Here is a 21,520-nt window from a genome sequence, read left to right as displayed (position 1 = left end):
TGGAAAGTGTTTCCCTGGTCTACCCAGTGCCAATGAGACTCCTGCTCACGTTCTACCAGTGCTCTTTGTGGGGGTAGAAGTTTTTCCTGAGGGTCATTCTGCCTAGTGTTTTCTAGGTGAGGGAGAAGACAGCAGGCCTGTGGAGGTGGAGCTACTTTGTGCCAGCAGAGCTTGAGTCATTTCCTGCTGATACTGACAACAGGAGCAAATGGCTCTTCCCTGGTCCAGGTCACCTGTTGTCTCAAGCTAGGTCATAAGAGACTCCATGCTATGGGGCAGAGGTTACTACTCCAGGCAACATAGTGTTAGTGGGTTTCTCACCTCATGCCTACCTGGGCTACTTTTTGTCACTGGATGGAGTGTTTGGAGTTGCTGGGTAGCTACGTTTTTCCTCCATTCCTAGCATCCCTGTACCGACACCTTTCTACTTCCACCTTTTAGAGACCTCCTATGATTTTTTGTTGTATTGTTTCAGGGTTTATAGTTTTTTATAGTTTTTCCAAGCTGAGAGGAATGGGGGAAGATGAGTCTACACCATCTTGTCTGAACCAGAAGTCTCCACAATACAGGTTGAAATTTTAATTACTGTTTTTCTAAACTGATTTAAGAGAAGAAAAGACAAGGCATTTATTGTGTTTTATGCTTATCTCTGCAATCGCCATTAACCAATGTTCTTTATTACTTTTGTGTAGTTATGAGTTACTGTCTTATGTTATCTCTTTTGAACCCGAAGGAATTTCTTTATTATTATTCCTTTCTGTATTATTCCTGTAAGGCAGCTCTGGTATCAATGATTTTTTTTTTTTAATTTGGGAAAGGCTTTCTGTTGCTTTTGCTTTTAGAGAATAGTTTTGTGGGGTATAGAATTCTTGATTGAGAGTATTTTCTTTTAGCACAGTGAATTTTTCACCCCACCTGGTCTCCATTGATTCTGATGAGAAGTCAGCTCTTAACTTTGTTGTGCCTCTCTTGTTGTGATGGATCACTTTTCTCTTCTCTAAAGATTTTCTTCATATGCCTGATGGTCAGTAACTTAACTACGATGTGTCTGTGTGTGAATGTCTTTGATTTTTATCTTACGTGGAGTTTGTTAAGCCTATATAATGCATAGATTAATTATTTTCATTAAGTTTGGGGAGTTTTTATCTACTATTTACTCAAGTTTTTTTTTTTTTTGCCACTTTCTCTCTCTCTCCTCTCCTCTAACCCTTCCATTACCTAAATGTTGGTTTGCTTTATGATAGCAAACAGGTGTCTGAGATTGTGTTCCCTTTACTTTTTTGTTTTTCCTTTCTGTTCTTTATGTTGGACAATTTCTATTGATTGATCATCTTGTTCACTTATTCTTTCCACTGGTAAGCCCTTGTAATAAATTTTTCATTTTAGTTATTGTATTTTACAACTCAAAAATGTCCATTTAGTTCTTTTTATATTTTATAACTTTCATTCTTTTTTCTATTTTTCCAGCTTTATAGAGATATAATTGACACATAACTGTAAATTTAAACTGTACATATTGATTTGATACCTTTATAAATTGCAAAATGATTACCACTGTAGTATTAGCTACCACCTCCATCCCATCACGTAGTGGCCATTTCTTTTTTGTGGTGACAAAATTTAAGATTTACTTAAATGTTCAGCAACATTCAAGTATATGATACAGTGTAATTAGCTATAATCACCATGCTGTACATTATAATGCACAATTTATGTTCTTTATTGATATTCTCTTTTTTATGAGTCAATGTGATTGTTCTTCTACTTCTTTAATCATGGTTCCCCTCAGTTCCATGTTTACAGTACCTGCTTTCGAGTTTTGTCTGCTAAGTCTAATAAGACCCACCTCATAGTTTCTAATAACTGCATTTCTTGTATGTGAACAACATTGTTTTGTTTTATTGTGTATGTCATATGTTTATTGAAAACTGGACATTTATATAATATATTTTTGCAACTCTGGATCCTAAAAACTCCTCTTGCAACTTTTGTTGCTGTTTTTTCTTGTTTGTTTAAATATCTAATGCCTTGCTAGAGTAATTCTGTAGATTCTCTCTCTAATTCTCTAGGTTCTGTCTCCCAAGCAGTCTGTCATCACTGATGTCTCTGCTTACTATTCTTTTTTATTCTTGTTTTTACTTGTAATCCAGGATTCCTAGTGGTTGAACTTGGGTTAGCATATCTTAGTGGTCAGCCAAAAATTGATCAGAGACCATGCTCCAACAGTTGAGCTAGTAAGGCCTCTACCCTTTGCAATGGATTTGTCTGTGGTTTGGGAAAAGTATTCAATATTCAGGCAGTTCTCAAGTCAGGCAGGTTTTGATTTCTACAGGACTTTCTTACATCTCCCCTACTAGTGAGTAATGTCTCAAGTTCAGCCATGACCTTATGGATAGCTTGAACCCCTTGCAGTCCCTCCTGAGCATGAATGCTACCTCGTATATGCATGGAATTTTCCAGACTATTAAAGATATAGGGAAGGCTGTCAAGACTCTTTATGACTGTTGTATTCCCTCCATCTCCATGTTAGATTTCTGGCTCGTCTTCTGGTCTGTTGCCTGAAATAACCAGTGTCACAACCTAGGTTAAGCTGTGATAATGACTTTTAATGTTCATTTGCTACAGAGATCACTATTGTTTTTGACAATGTATCTGGGAAAGTAATTTTGCCCCTTCTCTGCTCCAAATCAAGTCATCTTCCTCTGATAGGGAAGATGCTATATTTTAAGGCTTGACCTACCATGGTAGAATTATCACACAAGATGACTTGAAATGGGGATGGGGACAGCCTCAGATAAAATGCCACAGATTCCTGCTGTTTTTACCATAGGATTATTAGTTTACCTGTAATAAATACTTCTCAATTTTTTTGTATGCCCTTGATCAATTTCCAGAATGTTGAAATGTTTCTTGACCATTTTTTCTTGTGTTGTCATTGCTTCTTCTGGAAAGGATTTGCAGAGCTCATCGTTTTACCATCTCGGAGTCTCACTCTTTAATTATTTTTTAATACCCTAGTAGTTTATGAACTTTTCTTCCTAGAAGTTTCACACATTTGCTATGTATTTTATTTAACCATTTTTATAAATCAGATATTTTCATATATTTATACTTCTATTCCTTGTTGTTGTTGTCACTTATAGATTCCTGTGTCACTTTTTGTGTGTCAGTTTGCCTTTGCTGCATGACACACTACTTCAAAATTTAGTGGCTTAATAGAGCAACTATTTATTTAGCTCATAATTCTTAAATTTATTCTGATCTCAGCACAATATTTTGTATTGGACAGGCCTCACTTATGTATCTCTAGGAAGCTACTGATTTTGCTTGTGGCTGGCTGGTCCACAGAGCATCTCAGTGGGCATGTCTCATCTCTGCTGCACATCATGTCTCATCAGTCAGCAACAATCTTATACTTTTCTTCTTGCATGCTAGTGGTGTTGATATGGTTCCCCAAAACAGCAAGAAAACAGCAAAGGAGGACAAAATTCAAAGTGCAAGTGATTTACAAGCCTCCCCTTACATCATCATCACTACAAATACACAAAAACAGTACATGGGCTGGGCTCCAATTCAAGGGATAGAGAAATATGCTTTACTACACCACAGAGTGCCATGAATACAGGAACAAAAAGAATGGGAAGCAGGTTTTGCATTTTTTTCACTTTTTTCCTGAAGAGTTTAGCACTTTGGTCACTGTTCCACTTTCCAATAATATTTGTATCATAATTTATTATAATTTCCATGTTTAAATAAATGTTCCTTCCAATTTTCTTACTTTTCAATTCCTTGACTTCTCTGGTTCAATAGTACTATTTATCAGCTTGCTTCAGCCACCAGTCTCATGACTATACATTTAACTCAATGATTACTATGATATGACTTTTCCACACTCTTATATTCAAGCAGACTACCCCCTCCTGTATTTTCATCTCTTTCCTGCTTTCTAGGCATCAACAGTTTATGCCGTCAAGCCTTTCGCCCATTAATCCTATCACTTTTGCATTGACTGTCATCATGTATAACTCAGTCCTTCACTTACGAATCATATATCCTATGGTTCATCATTATTGTAACTCCCTTGCAAACATCCTCAACTCACTTGCCATTTTTTACTTTGCTTCCCTGGAAAAGCTTCAAACCTGATTAAATCAAAGTCTACAAATAATCTGTTCATAACTAGAATAAAACACATAATATTACAGAATGCTCTCACTTTAATTTCATAAATCCCCAAACTTCACCATGCTTTCCACTTTTTTTTCTTTGAGGAAGATTAGCCCTGAGCCAACTACTGCCAATCCTGCTCTTTTTGCTGAGGAAGACTGGCCCTGAGCTAACATTCATGCCCATCTTCCTCTACTTTATACATGGGACACCTACCACAGCTACCACCGCTTTTGCCAAGCGGTGCCATGTCCGCACCTGGGATCCAAACCGGCAAACCCTGGGCCACCGAGAAGCGAAATGTGTGAACTTAACCACTGGGCCACTGGGCCGGCTGCATCCACTTTCTGTTGGTTACCTTGCTGACTCATATTTCACTGATGACATAGAACAAATCAGGAGACAAAGTCCACAAACTAGGATCACTTTATCAAACACTGGGCTCAGATATCTAATCATTTACTCTGCTTTCCTTGGTGTTACCATGGATGAAATGGTCCTCCGATCTAACATTAGAACTCAAATTGTGCACATTAATGCTCACCCACTCAAGAATGTGACTCTAGAAGGTCCAGCCACATCATCAGTTTTCATCAGTGCTTGGCTGTTTTCATCAGCAAGTAAGTATTCTCCCATATTAAAAACAAAACAATTAACAGTCTCCTTTCTCTTAGCTAACACATCTATATTTTGCTTTCATCTCTGACATTTCTTGAAAGAGTTGTTTGTATTTACTGGTCCTGATGCCTCTTTTACTATTCTCTCTTCAACCAGTCCAATCTCATTTTCTATTCCTGTCTCTACTCCCAAAATTAATTATAATGTAAAATTTACCTCCACCTTTCTAAATTAATTATTTCATTCAAAAGGCTGTTCATGCTCAATTACTGTGCATAATTTGAAGCAATTGAACATGCCACTATGTCCTAAGATTGAGTTGTTAAAAACAGTTTACATCGATGGGGATTTTTAAGTGGGGACTTCACTATAGGGAGATCTCTTTGTGATCTTTCTTTGGGTAAGCACAGATGTCTGTATCTTTATGTCTCTTCTTTTGGGCTGGCAAAATTAATTAAGTAAGTCTCTTGAATGTTAATTGGGGAACTTATAAGCATTGTATTTAAACTCCCTCTTTAGGGAAATGCCTCTTAACTGTTCTCCAGTCCAGAGACCCTTTACCATAAGCTTGAAAGAATATAAACCCCTCAGTTTTAACTTATAGTGAAGAAGTGCGGTCACCAAACTCCTTGAAAAGGAAAGGGGAGAGGTCTAATTGCTTCTTTTGTTGTTGTTGTTGTTGTTTTAAAGTTTATTGAGATATAATTTACCTTCCAGAAGGTTCATCTATTTGAAGTGTACAATTAATAGTTTTTGGTATATTTACAGAGTTGTGCAACCAGAACAATGATCTGATTTTAGAACATTTTCATAACCCTGCAAAATGACTGCATCCATTGGCAGTCACTCCCAATTCCTCTTTCCCTTCATCCGTACCTTACAGATCTAAACAATCATTAACTACTTTTTCTGTCTATATACATTTTCTTATTTTGTAAATTTTATATTAATAGTATCATACAATATGTCATCTTCTATTGTTGCCCTTTTTAATTTATCATGTTTTTCAGGTTCATCCAAATTATAGCACTTATTAGTACTTCATTCATTTTTGTTGCCAAATATCATCCCGTCATATGGCTATATCACCTTTGTTTACCCATTCATTAGTTGATGGACATTTGAGTTTTTCCCACTTTTTTTGCTATTATGAACAATAGTACTATTATACGTGTACCAGTTTTTGTGTGGATATATGCTTTCATTTCTATTGGGTGGATGCAAAAGATGAGAATTGCTGGGTTATATGGTAACTTTATGTTTAACATTTTGAGGAACTGAAAAATGGTTTTCAAAAGTGGTTGCTGCATTTTTTGTTTCACCAGCAATGTATAAATATATGAGTTCCAACTTTTCCAAATTCTCAACATTTTTCTTTTGAGGAAGATTAGCCCTGAGCTAATGTCTGCTGCCAGTCTTCCTCTTTTTGCCGAGGAAGACTTGCCCTGAGCTAACATCCATGCCCATCTTCCTCCACTTAATATGTGGGATGCCTTCCACAGCATGGCTTGCCAAGTGGTGCCATGTCCTCACCTGGGATCCGAACCAGTGGACCCCGGGCCACCAGAGTGGAAAGTGCACACTTAAGCACTGCGCCACGAGGCAGGCCCCTCAACAATATTTCTTATTGTTTGTCTTTTGGATTATAGTCATGCTAGTGGGTGTGAATTGAATTTAATTGTGCTTTTGATTTGCATTTCCCAATGTATAATGATATTGAGAATATTTTCATTTTCTTATTAGCTATTTACATGTTTTATTTGGAGAAAAGTCCATTCAAATTGTTTACACATATTTTAGTTGGGTTATTTGTCTTTTTATTGTTTACTTCTAAGTGTTCTTTATATATTCTGGATGCTAGACCCCTATCAGATATATGACTTGCAAATATTTTTACCCATCTGTGGATTTCCTTTTCATTTTATTGATGGTGTTATTTGAAGCATAACATTTTTAAATTTTGAAAACATCAATCTTTCTCCATTTATATGTTTTTGCTCTCTTCTTCAAATATCAGTTGACTATAAATATTGGAATTTATTTCTGGACATTCAATTCTATTTCATTGATCTATAAGCCTAATCTAATGGCAGTAGCACACTGTCTTGATTACTGCAGCTTTGTAGTTAGTTTTGAAATTGAGGAGTATGAATCCTCCAACTCTCTTCTTACTTAAAATTATTTTTTAATTCTGGATCACTTTAATTTTTGTATACATATTAAGATAAACTTGTCAATTCCTGCAAAAAAAAAAAGACAGTGGGAATTTTGATAGGCATTGTATTGTATCTATAGATCAATTTGAAAATTATTGCCATCTTAATAATATTAGATCTTCCAATCCATGAACACAGGGATGACTTTCCATTTATTTTTGTCTTGCTTACTTTCTTTCAACAATGTTTTGTGGTTTTCAGTGTTTATTTTTCACTTCTATTTAAAAATTTATCTCTTGGCATTTTATTGTTTTTTCGATGCTGTTGTAAATGGATTTATTTTCTTAATTTAATTTTTATATTATTTATTGCTGGTGTATGGAAATGCATTGGTTTTTGTTTATTGATCTTGTATCCTGCAACTTTGCTAAAATCACTTATTAATGCTAATAGTTTTTAATGGATTTCTTAGGGTTTTTCTATATACAAATCTTTTTGTTGGTCAATAGAGAGTTTAACTTCTTTTCCTAGATAGACGCATATTATTTCTTTCTCTTGACTGAATGCCTTAGCTAGAAACTCCAGTGAAAGATGGAATAGAAGCAATAAGAACAGGTATCTTTCTTATTCCTGATCTAAGGGGAATAACATTCATTTTTTCACCTTTAAGTATGATGTTATCTGGGTTTTTAATAACTGTCCTTTGTCAGGTTAAAGGAATTCCCTTCTATCCCTAGTTTATTGAATTTTTTAAATTATGAATAGGCATTGTATTTAGTCAAATGCTTCTTCTGTGTCTATTGAAAGGATCATGTGGTTTTGTCCTTTATTCTATAATATGTTGAATTACATTGATTGGTTTTCAGATATTAAACCAACATTGTATTTCTGGGGTAAATTCCACTTGGTTGCAGTGTATAATCATTTTTATATGTTGTGTACTTTGGTTTGTTAGTATTTTGTTAGGACTTTTACATGTATATTCATGAGACATATGGCTTTGTCTTTTTTTTTTCTTGTTACATCTTTTCAGGTTTTGGTATCAGGGTAATACTGACCTCATTAAATGAGTAGCAAAGGGTTCTCTCCTATTTTATAGAAGAATTTGTGAAGAACTGATGTTAATTCTTCTCTAAATATTTGATAGAATTCACCAATGAGGCCTTCTGGAACAAGTCTTTTCTTTGTGTGATTTTTAAAAAAATGCATATTCAATCCTCTCATTTGTTATGTTTTCTATTTCTTCTTGTGTCAGTTTGATAATTTATGTCTTACAAGGAATCATCCATTTCATCATAGTTGTATAAATTGTTACCACACTGTTGTTCATAGTGTTCCCTTATAATCCTGGTGCTTTCTCTATGGTCAGTAGTTGTAGCCCTTCCTTCATTCTGAATTAGTAATTTAGACTTCTCTCTTATATTCCTGGTCAGTGTAGCTAAATGTTTGTCAACTATATGAATATTTTTTTAAAAAATCAACTTTACATTTTGTTCATATCCTATGTTGTTTTTTGGTCTATATTTTAATCATTTTTCTCTGATCTTTATTAATTTCTTCTATCTCCCTTTTTTGAGTTCTTTGAGTTTGCTCTTTCACTAATTTCATTAGTGGAAGGTTAGGTTAATAATTTGAGATGCTTGTGTTGTTTTGTTTTAAAATAACCATTTCCTGTAAGTTGCATTCTGAACACTGCTTTAGCCGAATACTGTACGTTTTACTACATTGTGTTTTGAGTAATATTATAGTACTTCCTAATTCCCCTTGTGATTTCTTCTTTGATTATTGATTATTTATAACTGATTGCATAATTTCCACATATTTTGAATTTCCCAAATTCTGTTGTTGATTTTTTTATTTAATTCTATTGTGGTCAAAGAACACTCTTTTCTTCATTTAGATTTACTTCCTTTCTTGTTTTATTTACTCTTAAGTACTTTAGATTTTTCAGTAATGTAAATGAGCTTTTTTCATATCAAATGAGGAAAACATTAATTGTTGTAGATAGCCACCATATCCAGCCTCCATACTCTATTCTCTTAATAATTGCAGTAGTTTTACTAGAGTCTTATGGGTTTTCTAGTGTAAAACATATCATAAGCCCAAAGACATAGTTTTATTTCTTCTTTCCAAATATTTGTGGCAGTTATTTTATTTTCTTATGTTTTTGTATTCATGAAAATTTTCCTCACCATGTTAAATAGTGAAGCGAATAGCAGGCATGCCTTATACTTCCTGGTTTCAATTTAAAAGATTTTTTCATTTAGAATAATGGTGATTACCAATCTTTAGTTGTTGATATTGGAGTTGTTGTGTCTAGTCTTTATCTTATTTAAGTAGTTTTACTTAGTTTCCATTTTTTGAGTTGTTATTAGGAATTGCTGTTGAATTTTATCAAATGCCTTCTCAGCATTTATTATTATGACAATGCAGGTTTTCTTTTTCAGTTTGTTGATATAGTGGGTTATGTTTACCTATTTCATTGCTTTTGAACCTTAGTTTACTGGAAAACAACTCTGCCTCATCATCACATGTTATTTTTTTTGATACATTCCTGGAATCTATTGACTAATATTTAGAATTTTTTCTTTATATTTATGAGTGCAGTTGTTTTAGTTTTGTTGAATAGATCACTTACCACAGAAGAAACCTGAAAATGATTAAAGGACTATTATTGAAAAACTCATCAGAAACTTATGAGCTCATGGCTGCATTTTATCTAATTTCTAAATAACAGATAATTGCATTATATTCTAATCTAGTGGTTTTTAAACTTTTGTATGAACAAGAATCACCTAGGAAAACTGGTTAAAAAAAAAACAGACACCAGACCCTGCTGTACTTCAGCAAGTCTAGGTCTCTGTATTCTTTATTAGCTTTTCAGGGGATTCTGACATTACCAAAATCTGAGAACCACTGTTCTAAACTATTTAGAAAGCTTTCACTTCATCTGATAAAGACAAAAAAATTAATACTGAAATCTGATAAAGCTAGGACTTTTTTTTTTTGAGGAAGATTAGCCCTGAGCTAACATCTGCCAACAATCCTCCTCTTTTTGCTCATGAAGATTGGCCTTGAGCTAACATCTGTACCCATCTTCCTCTATTTTATATATGGCATGCTTGCCACAGCATGGCTGTTAAGCAGTGTGTAAGTCCATGCTCAGGGTCTGAACTGGTGAACACCAGGCCACTGAAGTGGAGCATGTGAACTTAACGGCTATGCCACCAAGGCTCGCCCTAAAGCCAGGACAATTTTATCTTTTTAAAACTTGTCAGATTATATCAATGCTCTGCTTAAAACTTTAGAATAGTTTTCTTTTCTCTCTCTCTCTTTTTTTATTGAGGTATAATTGACATACAACATTAAATTAATTTCAGGTATACAACATAATGATTCAATATTTATATATATTGCAAAGTGATCACCACAATAAGTCTAGTTAATATTCATCACCACACGTAGTTACAGAAATATTTTTTCCCTATGATGAGAACCTTTAATATCTACTCTCTTAGCAGCTTTCAAATGTGCAATACAGTATTATTAACCATAGTCACCATATTGTACATTACATCCCCATAACTTATTAATTTTATAACTGGAAGTTTCTGCCTGTTTGCTCCTGTCACCCATTTTGCCCATCATTCCCCACCTCTTGCAACCACCAATCTGTTTATCTGTTCTCTGTATCTATGTATCTATGAGCTTGTTTTTTAAAAAATTTCATATGTAAGTGAGATCATACAGTATTTGTCTTTCTCTGCCTGACTTATTTCACTAGCATAATGGCCTCAAGGTCCATCCATGTCACAAATGGCAAGATTTCATTCTTTTTATGACTGAATAATATTCCACTGTATATGTATATACCACATTTTCTATATCTATTCATTTATTGATAGTCACTTAGGTTGTTTCCATATCTTGGCTATTGTAAATAATGCTGCAATGAACGTGGGGGTGTATATATTATTTTGACTTAGTGTTTTTGTATTTTTTGGATAAATACTCAGAAGGGGAATTGCTGGATCATATGGTAGTTCTATTCTTAATTTTTTGAAGAACAGAACTGTTTTCCACACAACCATACTGCTTTCCATAGTGGCTGAACCACTTTACATTCCCTCCAACAGTGCACAAGTGTTCCCTTTTCTCCACATTCTTTCCGGCATTTGTTATCTCTTGTCCTTTTGATGATAGCCATTCTAACAGGTGTGGGTGTGAGGTGATATCTTATTGTGGTTTTGATTTGTTGTTTTGATTTAAGTGATTTTTCCATTCATTTTTAATGCCATTATTTATATGTTTGTATGTATGTCTGCCATTTTGATTTCTTCTACGTTTCATAACTATTTTTCTATATTTTGTAACTATTTTTTCTCTTGTATTGTCTCCTTTTGTCATAAGTGGATATTTTCTAGTTCTACAATGCTTTTTAAGTTTATCTTTTTATTAGAAGTAATTGTATACTCACATGCTGTTGTAATAATATATAGAAGTCCTTGTCTGTGATGGATCCATTGGCCTCAGGACTTAGAATTTTATGGGTACCAATGGCAAAAACTTTTATTTTAGAGTTTTTACTCTTGAATCTCCCAAACTATCTGGTTCTTTCACCCAATCCTGAAGGATCTGTAACTTTTCTTTATCCTAGTTTTAACACACTTTTAAACAACTAACCACCCGGTAACATCTTTGATGACTTTTCTGCCCTATCTGCTGTCCAAAAGTTATGTCCTTGGTCTTCTTTCTTACATGTGCATTGGTGGGTTCTAAATTTGGATTTGAAACATTTACCATAGCTTTGTTTTCTCAAATGTTGACATAGAGTGCTTAAACTATTGATTGTTCATCTTAACTTATTTCTATGTGTTTTTGGATTTGTGTTGTTTCTATATATGTATTACCAATAATGTTGTTGTTGTTGTTTTTTACTGGGTAAAGTATGAATAAAATATATATTAAAACAAGAAAAGAACATACAGAGATTCTATGTATCCTTTAAGTGATTTTTTTCCAATTTGTAACATCTTAACTACTATAGTACGATATTACGTCTGGTATATTAACATTGGTAGTCAAGAAACAGAATAATTGCATCACAGGGATCTATTGCATTTACTTTTCATAGTGACACCCACTTCTCCCTCACCCTGCTTTCCCTGATCTCTGGAAACCACTAATCTGTTCTCCATTTCTAGACTTTTTTCTTATTTCCAAAATGTTGTATAAATGGAATCATTCAGTAAGTAACATTTTGGATTGCCTTCTTTCACATGGCCATTCTAGGAGTTTTCTTAGCATTAACTACTTAAACAAATATTAAGTCAGTCCATCTTCTTTTAGTGCAAACTTCTCTGACTTTCAGAGAAACCGACGTAGCCAATGGCAGTATTTTAGGGTTTTCAAGGTGAATTATAGTAATATACTGGTTTATAATTCAAATTTCTTAAATCTGCCAAATCATTTACCATTTATCTGTTCTTCATTTTCAAAATTTTGTCTTTGTTTTTCTTTTATTTTTTGTTCTTGTGAGCCTTTATTTTTCTATTGATAACTTTTATAATTTTTAAATAAAGTTTCAGGAAGGCATGGCTTTGAATGAGTATAGTCAATCTACATTCATTATTCTTCCTGTTTAAATCTTATAGTTTAAAGCTAACATTTTTTTCAACAACTATTATTAACTATTTTATAGTAACACTATATCTTATTTGTAGTGTCTTTTTAAAATTTAAGGTATAATTGCCATACAACCTTATATTAGTTCCAGGTGTACAACATAGTGATTTGATATTTGGATATACTGCAAAGGAATTACCACAACAAGTCTAGTTAACATACATCACCACATATAGTTACAAGTTTTTTTCTTAACGATAAGAAATTGTAATATCTACTCTCTTAGCAACTTTCAAATATACAGTACAGTATTTTTAACTGTAGTCACTTCGCTGTGCATTGCATCCCCAAGACTTATTTATTTTACAACTGGAAGTTTGTACCTTTTGACCACCTTCACTCGTTTCACCCACTCTCCACCTCATGCATCTGACAACCACCACTCTGTTCTCTGTATTTATGAGCTTGCTTTTTTGTTTTGTTTTATTTTTTGTTTTTCGATTCTACATATAGGTGAGATCACATGGTATTTGTCTTTCTCTGTCTGACTTATTTCACTTAGCATAATGCCCTCAAGGTCCATCCATGTTGTCACAAATGGCAAGATTTTCTTCTTTTTACGGCTAATATATATATTTATATATATATATAAATAAATCACATTTTCTTTATCCATTCTTCCACTGATGAACACTTAGTTTGTTTCCATGCCTGGCCATTGTAAATAATGCAACAATAAACATGAGTGTGCTCGAAAGGTATCTACCTTTCGAGTTAGTGTTCTTATTTTCTTTGGATAAATAACCAGAAGTGGAATTGCTGGATCATATGGTAGTTCTACTTTTAATATTTTGAGGATCCTCTATACTGTTTTCCATAGTGGCTGCACCAATTTACATTTCCACAAACACTGCATAGGGGTCTCTTTTCCCCACTTCCGTGACAATCCTTGTTATTTCTTGTCTTTATGATAATAGCCATTCTGACAGTTGTGAGGTGATATCTAATAGTGGTTTTGATTTGCATTTTTCTGATGATTAATGATGTTGAGCATCTTTCCTTGTACCTGTTGGCCATCTCTGTGTCTTCTTTGGAAAAATATTTATTCAGATCCTCTGCCCATTTTTAATCAAATTGTTTGCTTTTTTTGCTTTTGAGTCATATGTGTTCTTTATATATTTTGGATATTAGCCCCTTATCATAGATATGATTTGGAAATATTTTCTGCCATTCAGTAGGTTGCCTTTTCATTTTGTTGAAAATTTCATTTGTTCTTTAGTGTGTTGTAGTCCCACTTGCTTAATTTTGCTTTTGTTGCCTTTGCTTTCTGTGTCAAATCCAAAAAGTCATCGCCACCTGATGGGAAGCTTTCCACCTGTGTTTTCTTCTAGGAGTTTTATGGTTTCAGGTCTTATATTGAAGGATTTAATCCATTTTGAGTTAATTTTTTTGTATGGTGTAAGATAGTGGCCCGTTTCATTCTTTTGTATGTGGCTTTCTAGTTTTCCCAACATCATTTATTGAAGAGACTTACCTTTCTCCATTGTATTTTGTTGGCTCCTTTGTTGTAAATTATTTGACCATTATGCATGTGTTTATTTCTGAGCTTTCTATTCCACTCCATTGATCCATGTGTCTGCTTTTATGACAATACCATACTGTTTCAATTACTATAGTTTGAAAGCAGGGATCATGATGCCTCCAGCTTTGTTCTTTCTCAAATTTGCTTTGGCTATTCGAGGTATTTTGTGATTCCCTACAAATTTTAGGGCTATTTGTTCTATTTCTGTGAAAAATGCTATTGGAATTTTGTTACAGATTGCACTGAATCTGTAGATTGCTTTTAAATTTTAATAATATTAATTCTTCTAATCCATGAACACAGAATATCTTTCCATTCGTTTGTGTCTTCTTTAATTTCTTTCATCAATGTCTTATAGTTTTCATTATACAGGTCTTTCATTTCCTTCATTAAATTTATTATTAGATATTTTATGTTTGGTGTAAGATAGGTGTGTAATATAAGATTCTTTTTGATGCAATTTTAAATGGGATTGTTTTCTTAATTTCTCTTTCTGATATTTTGTTACTAGTATAAAGAAATGCAACAGGTATTTGCATATTGATTTTATAGCCTGCAAATTTACTGAATTTTTAAATTAGTTCTAACAGTTTTTTGGTGGAGTCTCTAGGGTTTTCTATATATAATATCTTGTCTTCTGCAAGTAGTGACAGTTTTACTTCTACTTTCCAATTTGTATACCTTTTATTTCTTTTTCTTGCCTATTTGCCCTGGCTAGGACTTTCAATACTACATTGAGTAAAAGTGGTGAGAGTGACTTGAGGTTTTGGCCAGAGCAATTAGACAAGAAAAATAAACAAAAGGAAACCTAATTGAAAAAGAAGAAGTAAAACTCTGACTGTTTCTGGATGACATGATTCTACATATGGAAAACCCTGAAGAATCTGGCAGAAACTATTAGAAATAATTAACAACAATAGCAAAGTTTCAGGGTACAAAATCAACTTACAAAAATCAGTTGCATCTCTATATACTAATAAAGAACTAGGAGACAGAGAAGTCAAGAACACAATCCCATTGAGGCAGGCCCTGTAGCATAGTGATTAAGTTCACACACTCTGCTTGGCAGCCCAGGTTTTGCAGATTTGGATCTTGGGCATGGATTTAGCACTGTTTGTCAAGCCATGCTGTGATGGCATCCCACATAAAATAGAGGAAGACTGGTGAGATATTAGTGCAATGAAAATCTTTCTCAAGCAAAAAGAGGAAGATTGGCAACAGATGTTAGGTCGGGGCCAATCTTCCTCACACACACGCAAAAGAATAAGATCCCATTTACAATCACAAAAAAAGAATAAAACATCTAGGAATAAACTTAACCAAGGAGGTGAAAGACCTATACACTGAAAACTATAAGACATTGTTGAAAAAAATCGATATGAAAGAAACTGAAGAAGACATAAGGAAATGGAAAAATATTCCATGCTCTTGGATTGGAAGAATAAACATAGTTAAAATGTCCATACTACCTAAAGCAATCTACAGATTTAATGCAATACCAATCAGAATCCCAATGACATTCTTCATGGAAATAGAACAAAGAATCCTAAAATTTATATGGAACAACATAAGACCCCAAATAGCCAAAGCAATCCTGAGAAAAAAGAACAAAGCTGGAGGGATCACAATTCCTGACTTCAAAATATAGTACAAAATTCTAGTAATCAAAATAACATGGTACTGGCACAAAAGCAGACCCACCAATCAATGGAACAGAATTGAAAGCTCAGAAATACTACCACACATTTATGGATAGCTAATCTTCAACAAAGGAGCCAAGAACATACATTGAAGAAAGGAAATTCTCTTCAATGAATGATGTTGGGAAAACTGGACAGCCACATGCAAAAGAATGACAGTAGACTGTTATATTACAACATATACAAAAATCCACTCAAAATGGATTAAAGATTTAAATGTAAGACCCGAAACCATAAAACATCTAAAAGAAAACAAAGGCAGTACACTCTTTGATATCAGTCTTAGCAGTATACTTTCAAGTACCATGTCTAAGCAGGCAAGGGAAACAAAAGAAAAAATTAACAAATGGGACTACATCAGACTAAAAAGATTCTGCAAGGCAAAGGAAACCATGAACAAAATGAAAAGACAACCCACAAACTGGGAGAAAATATTTTCAAATTATATGTCTGACAACAGGTTAATTTTCATAATATATAGAGAACTCATACAACTCAACAACAAAAAAACAAACAACCTGATCAAAAAATAGCAAAGGATATGAACAGAAAATTTTCCAAAGAAGATATACAGATTGCCAACAGGCATATGAAAAACTGTTCAACATCACTAATTATTAGGGAAATGCAAATGAAAACCACAATGAGTTCTCACCTTACACCTGCGAGAATGGTTATAATTAACAAGACAAAAAAAATAAATTTTGGAGAGAATGTGGGGAAAAAGGAACTCATACACTGCTGGTGGGAATGCAAACTGCTGAAGCCACTATGGAAAATAGGATAGAGATTTCTCAAAAAATTAAAAATAGAAATACCATATGATCCAGCTATCCTACTACTGGGTATTTATCCAAAGAACCTGAAATCAACAATTCAAAGAGATTTATGCACCCCTATGTTCACTGTAGCATTATTCATGATAGCCAAGACATGGAAGCACCCAAGCAATTCCATATATATATGGAATACTACTCAGCCATAAAAAAGACAAAATTGTTCATTTGCAACAACATGGAGGGACCTTGAGGGTATTATGTTAAGTGAAACGAGAAAGACAACACCATATGATTTCACTCATACGTAGAAGATAAACACACACAAGGATAAAGAGAAGAGATTAGTGGTTACCAAAGGGGGAGGGTGAAAGAGGTAAAGGGGCACATATGTATGATGACACATAAAAACTAGACTATTGGTAGTGAGCACGATGCAGCCTGTAAAGAAAATGATATATAATAATATGCACCTGAAATTACACAATATTGTAAACCATTATGACCTCAATAAATAATTAAAAAGAAATAAACAAAAAAGTGGTGAGAGTGACCAGTCTTATCTTGTTCTTGATCTTAGAGGAAAAGCTTTCACCTTTTCACCATTGAGCATGAAGTTGGCTGTGGGTTTGTCATATGTAGCCTTTATTATGTTCAGATACGTTCCCTCTATAACCAATTTATTGAGTTTTATCATGAAAGGATGTTGAATTTTGTTAAATGCTTTTACTGCATCATTGATATGATCATAGAATCTTTATTCTTTATATTGTTAATGTGATGTATCACACTGACTGACTTGAACCATCTTTGCATCCCTACAATAAATTCCACTCGATCATGGTGTGTGATCCTCTGACTGTGCTGTTGAGTTCTGTCTGCTCATATTTTCTTGAGGATTTTTGCACCTATGTTCATGAGGGATATTGGTTTATAATTTTCTCTTCTTGTCATGTCCCTGTCTGATTTTGGTATCAGGGTAATTCTGATTCTCACAAAATGAATTTGGAAATGTTCCCTCCTCTTCTACCTTTGAAAGAATTTGTAGTGTTTCTCTGGAATTTTTTAGATTTTCTATTTTCCACACTGAATGTATATTTTATTTCTATAATAATAAATAATGTTTAAAAACTAATAAATTGGTAATTTAAAAAATTTCTTAACTCATTATATCAAATTTTAGACAGAGTAGTAGTCATTAAATATTAAGCAACATATATATAGGTCTAAAAGAACGTTATCTTTTTCAGTATAGTCATCTGGGTTCTGATACAGCTATTGTCACTCAAAAAGTTTTCCAGTTGGTTGGACTGACCAATGCCGTAAGTGTCCACTTTTTAGTACTTTTGATTCACTTGTGTTACTTAAATAATTCTAATACTTCCTTTTATGACACTGCCTGAATACACATGTTATGTGAAATAGGGAAAGTCATACAACCATTTTAAATTTCAGTTTTCTAACTGTTTAATAGGAATAACAGGAACTGTATATACCCATTTAGATTATTGTGCAGATTAGATTAAATAAAGCACTTGAATGGAGCTTGCTTAAGTATAAGCATTTCAAAATGTTAATTATTGTTTTATTAGCAGTATTTATTACTTACTAATATACTTTATAAAAGCCAATCTAGACTTACAGTTCAGTTGTTTAATATTTGTCATCAGTATAATGTTTATTTTCACAGATAAATTGCCAAATTTATTTAAACCATGATGTTTGAATATATTTTCTCGATGTTTCCTATTTTAGATCTTTACTTCATTTAATGTTACAATAATTCTATCTTCATTGGAACTTTGGATAGATGAAAACAAAATTTCAGTAACCGGAGATGCTAATGAATTATTACACAGATTTTTAAAATGGAAAAGATCCTATCTTGTTTTGCGTCCGCATGATGTGGCACTTTTACTCGTGTAAGCATATCTTGGCATTACTAAATCTTACACAAAGAAAACATATCCAATTTGATATGGATATCATCAGGATGTCAAGCTTTTAGGGAAAAAAATCTTTTGCCATTTTTTCTTACATACAACATCATGTGAATATTAGTTTTTACAACACAGGTCTTATGGCAGAAATATTGATATCAATTATTCTATTTATTTTTTGTAGTACTGTAGTCTATTTATTGTTTGTAGTTACACCTCACTCCTTCAATTTTGTTACCATATGCCTTCTTAGAGTATATATCATTAAATGTCCCTAACTATACATACAATGGTAACAATATCTATCTGAAGAAACATACCTGAATGCTATGAATATAGTAACTTGAGCTTCTTTTTATGCTTTTTTTCCATAAAATAATAACAAAAATAACAAGGAAATCAAAACACTATGGTATATTTTAATATCTCTAACGTGCCATATTCATATTGTGCTGCATTTTTAAAAATATAAGCCTCTTCTTTATTATATAAGCTCTTTGTTTTCTCTTATCAATATTCAGGGCCTATATATTATATATTATTATATTACATAAAATTCATATATATATAATTATAATGTTTCAAATTATTTTCTGTCCTACAAATATGCCGCACTTTTGCATGGCTGTGCCAGACTAATTCTATCTACTTAAGGGGAGCCTTCAGTTCATAAGGTGACTCTGCCCATTTATCAACTACATTACCTTAGCACTCTAATCTTAAGGAATTTTATTTATTATTTTGATATTTTAGGAATTACTTTAATTTTTAAAAAACACTACATACAAAAAAAATCTTTGTTATTTTCTAAAAATTCCATATGAGAATACATTTTCTAATATTTGTTTTTAAATCTACTGTTTTCAACAGAAGCTGACACAGTCGCTTCTTATGATTTGTTACCCTAATGGGGGTGGAAAGATCTATGAATTTATTATATAAGCGCACAAAACAAAACATTGTATTAGGCAAATTCAATATTAATTGTGCTTAATTTTACATAATTATTTGATTATGATCCTTTTTTAAAACTTAAGTTACAGAGAAAAGTCAAATTATATTGGTGCAACCTTTCATGGGAAGATATGTGAGAGACAGTATGGAGGAGCTGTTGCTCTGGTATGGTATGGTTTAATTTGCTTGGCTAAGATGTATAAATAGAATGCTATTTAGATTAATATATAGTTAAATATTTTCTTATTTTATTATTTCTAAGTATGTTAAAATTTGCATGGTGATTCTAGGGTTCTTTGTCTCTGTTGCTGATAGAAATGTTTGACCTATAAGAAGTCTTAATCAAACTTAATACATATAAAATTTTTACCATTTTCCTCTCATGAATTCAAAATATCCTTTTTAAAAAGTTGACTGTGATGTATTTTAGTCGTATAAAATCCTCATGAATTTTTCATATACTCAATATATAATCACTAATTTATTTTAATTTCGAGCTTAAATTTTGAATTTTTAAAAAATTTATGTAGCTAACATAATTATGAACCAGATTAAAATAAAACTTTTTAGGGGCTGGCTCCATGGCCGAGTGGTTAAGTTTGCGTGCTCTGCTGCGGCAGCCCAGGGTTCGGATCCTGGGCATGGACATGGAACTGCTCATCAGGCCACGGTGAGGTGGCGTCCCACATCCCACAACTAGAAGGACCTGCAACTAAAAATATACAACTATGTACGGGGGGTATGAGAAGATAAAGGAGAAAAGAAAAAAAAAGAGATTGGCAACAGTTGTTAGCTCAGGTACCAATCTTTAAAAAAAAAAAACTTTTTAAACTATTTATCAGTTGCCTTGAAGTGGTTTATGGGGCATAGGTGAAGAATAACAGAATCAAATGTCCTAATCAGCATTATCTTAGTAGAAAATCTTAGTGTATTTAAAATTGCTATGTTTTTGCCCCTATTTCATAATGCTATGGGTATTCTGACATAGTGAACTTGACTTTTAAAATTTTTTGTATGTCTGCTGGAGTTTGAGGGAGGCAATGCACAATACTTGTTTCAGTGAACAAGAGAAGCTAAGTGAGGATATAAACAGATGAATCTATCAAATGGAGACACGAATTTCATTTTTAAAATTCAGAAATCATAGTTTGGAAAATATGGCTTATATTTATGGGCAAGTCATTACCTAGTGTGAAAATGAATAAAGGAAACCTCATTAAAATGGAGTCAGGAAGCCCTGAAGGGAAGGCTCTCCCTGATGTACCAGCCTGTGTAACCCTAGGAAGAAAGAAGATTAGAATTATTTTGACAAGGAGGAACATTAATCGCAGGGGACTTTTATCTCCTGCTTTGACGAGGAAGGAAGATCCCTCCCTGCCCCAGTAACAAGGCACTAATCACTGCTTGCAGCCAAGGAGAAACTGCCACACCCTCGAACTATTGTCCTTCTCCCATGAGGGTTCAAATCAACCCTTCCTGGTTCCTCCTAAACCTTAATAAAAGCAGACTCACCTGATAGCTTGGTACACTTTACTTTTACAAATTGCAATTCTTTGATTCCAAATAAACGCTTTGCATCTTGAACTGATTTCTTGTTTTCAGATTAACACTAGTTTCAAAAGGTGGAATTTGCCTAATTTACCCAGTCACATACAACATTGAAAAATCTTAAGACATATAGAGCAGGACCTTCATTGATTAACAAAAATGAGAGCAGAACTCATTCTTCTCTTGGTAACTACCAAGGGAAAGCAAATGCCGTTGTTGATTGGAAAGTGTGTGGCTCATGGACAGAGGGCAGTGGCCTCTGTAGTGAGAGGACAGTCAGAGATGAGCTTTTCTAGTATTCTTTATTCTCCATGCTTCATTGTGCTAAGCATTGCCTGACCTTTCACCGGAAACATCAGCAGCAGCCAATGTTCACAGGAATGAGCTGTTGAGGAAAACACTTGAAGCTGTGCCCTCTGATGTTTAAACACCCACCACCCTGCCTACCTAATGC

At 33.5% G+C, this 21,520-nt stretch overlaps 1 protein-coding gene across 1 annotated transcript in view; it reads left to right on the top strand.

Moving 5' to 3' along the window:
- The window catches only part of ADAM2 (ADAM metallopeptidase domain 2), a 135,674-nt gene that overhangs the window by 40,491 nt on the left and 73,663 nt on the right, over window positions 1–21,520 (top strand). The window contains exons 9-11 of the mRNA XM_046648810.1: window positions 17,875–17,946; window positions 18,380–18,546; window positions 19,602–19,683. Coding sequence (XP_046504766.1) covers window positions 17,875–17,946; window positions 18,380–18,546; window positions 19,602–19,683 — 321 coding nt within the window. The remainder of the gene's footprint in view (window positions 1–17,874; window positions 17,947–18,379; window positions 18,547–19,601; window positions 19,684–21,520) is intronic.

This window comes from Equus quagga, chromosome 22 (genome assembly GCF_021613505.1).
Source record: "Equus quagga isolate Etosha38 chromosome 22, UCLA_HA_Equagga_1.0, whole genome shotgun sequence".
In the NCBI taxonomy this organism is placed as follows: domain Eukaryota; kingdom Metazoa; phylum Chordata; class Mammalia; order Perissodactyla; family Equidae; genus Equus; species Equus quagga.
The sequence above is the reverse complement of the archived record's forward strand: the minus strand, read 5'-3'. Positions and strand labels throughout refer to the sequence as shown.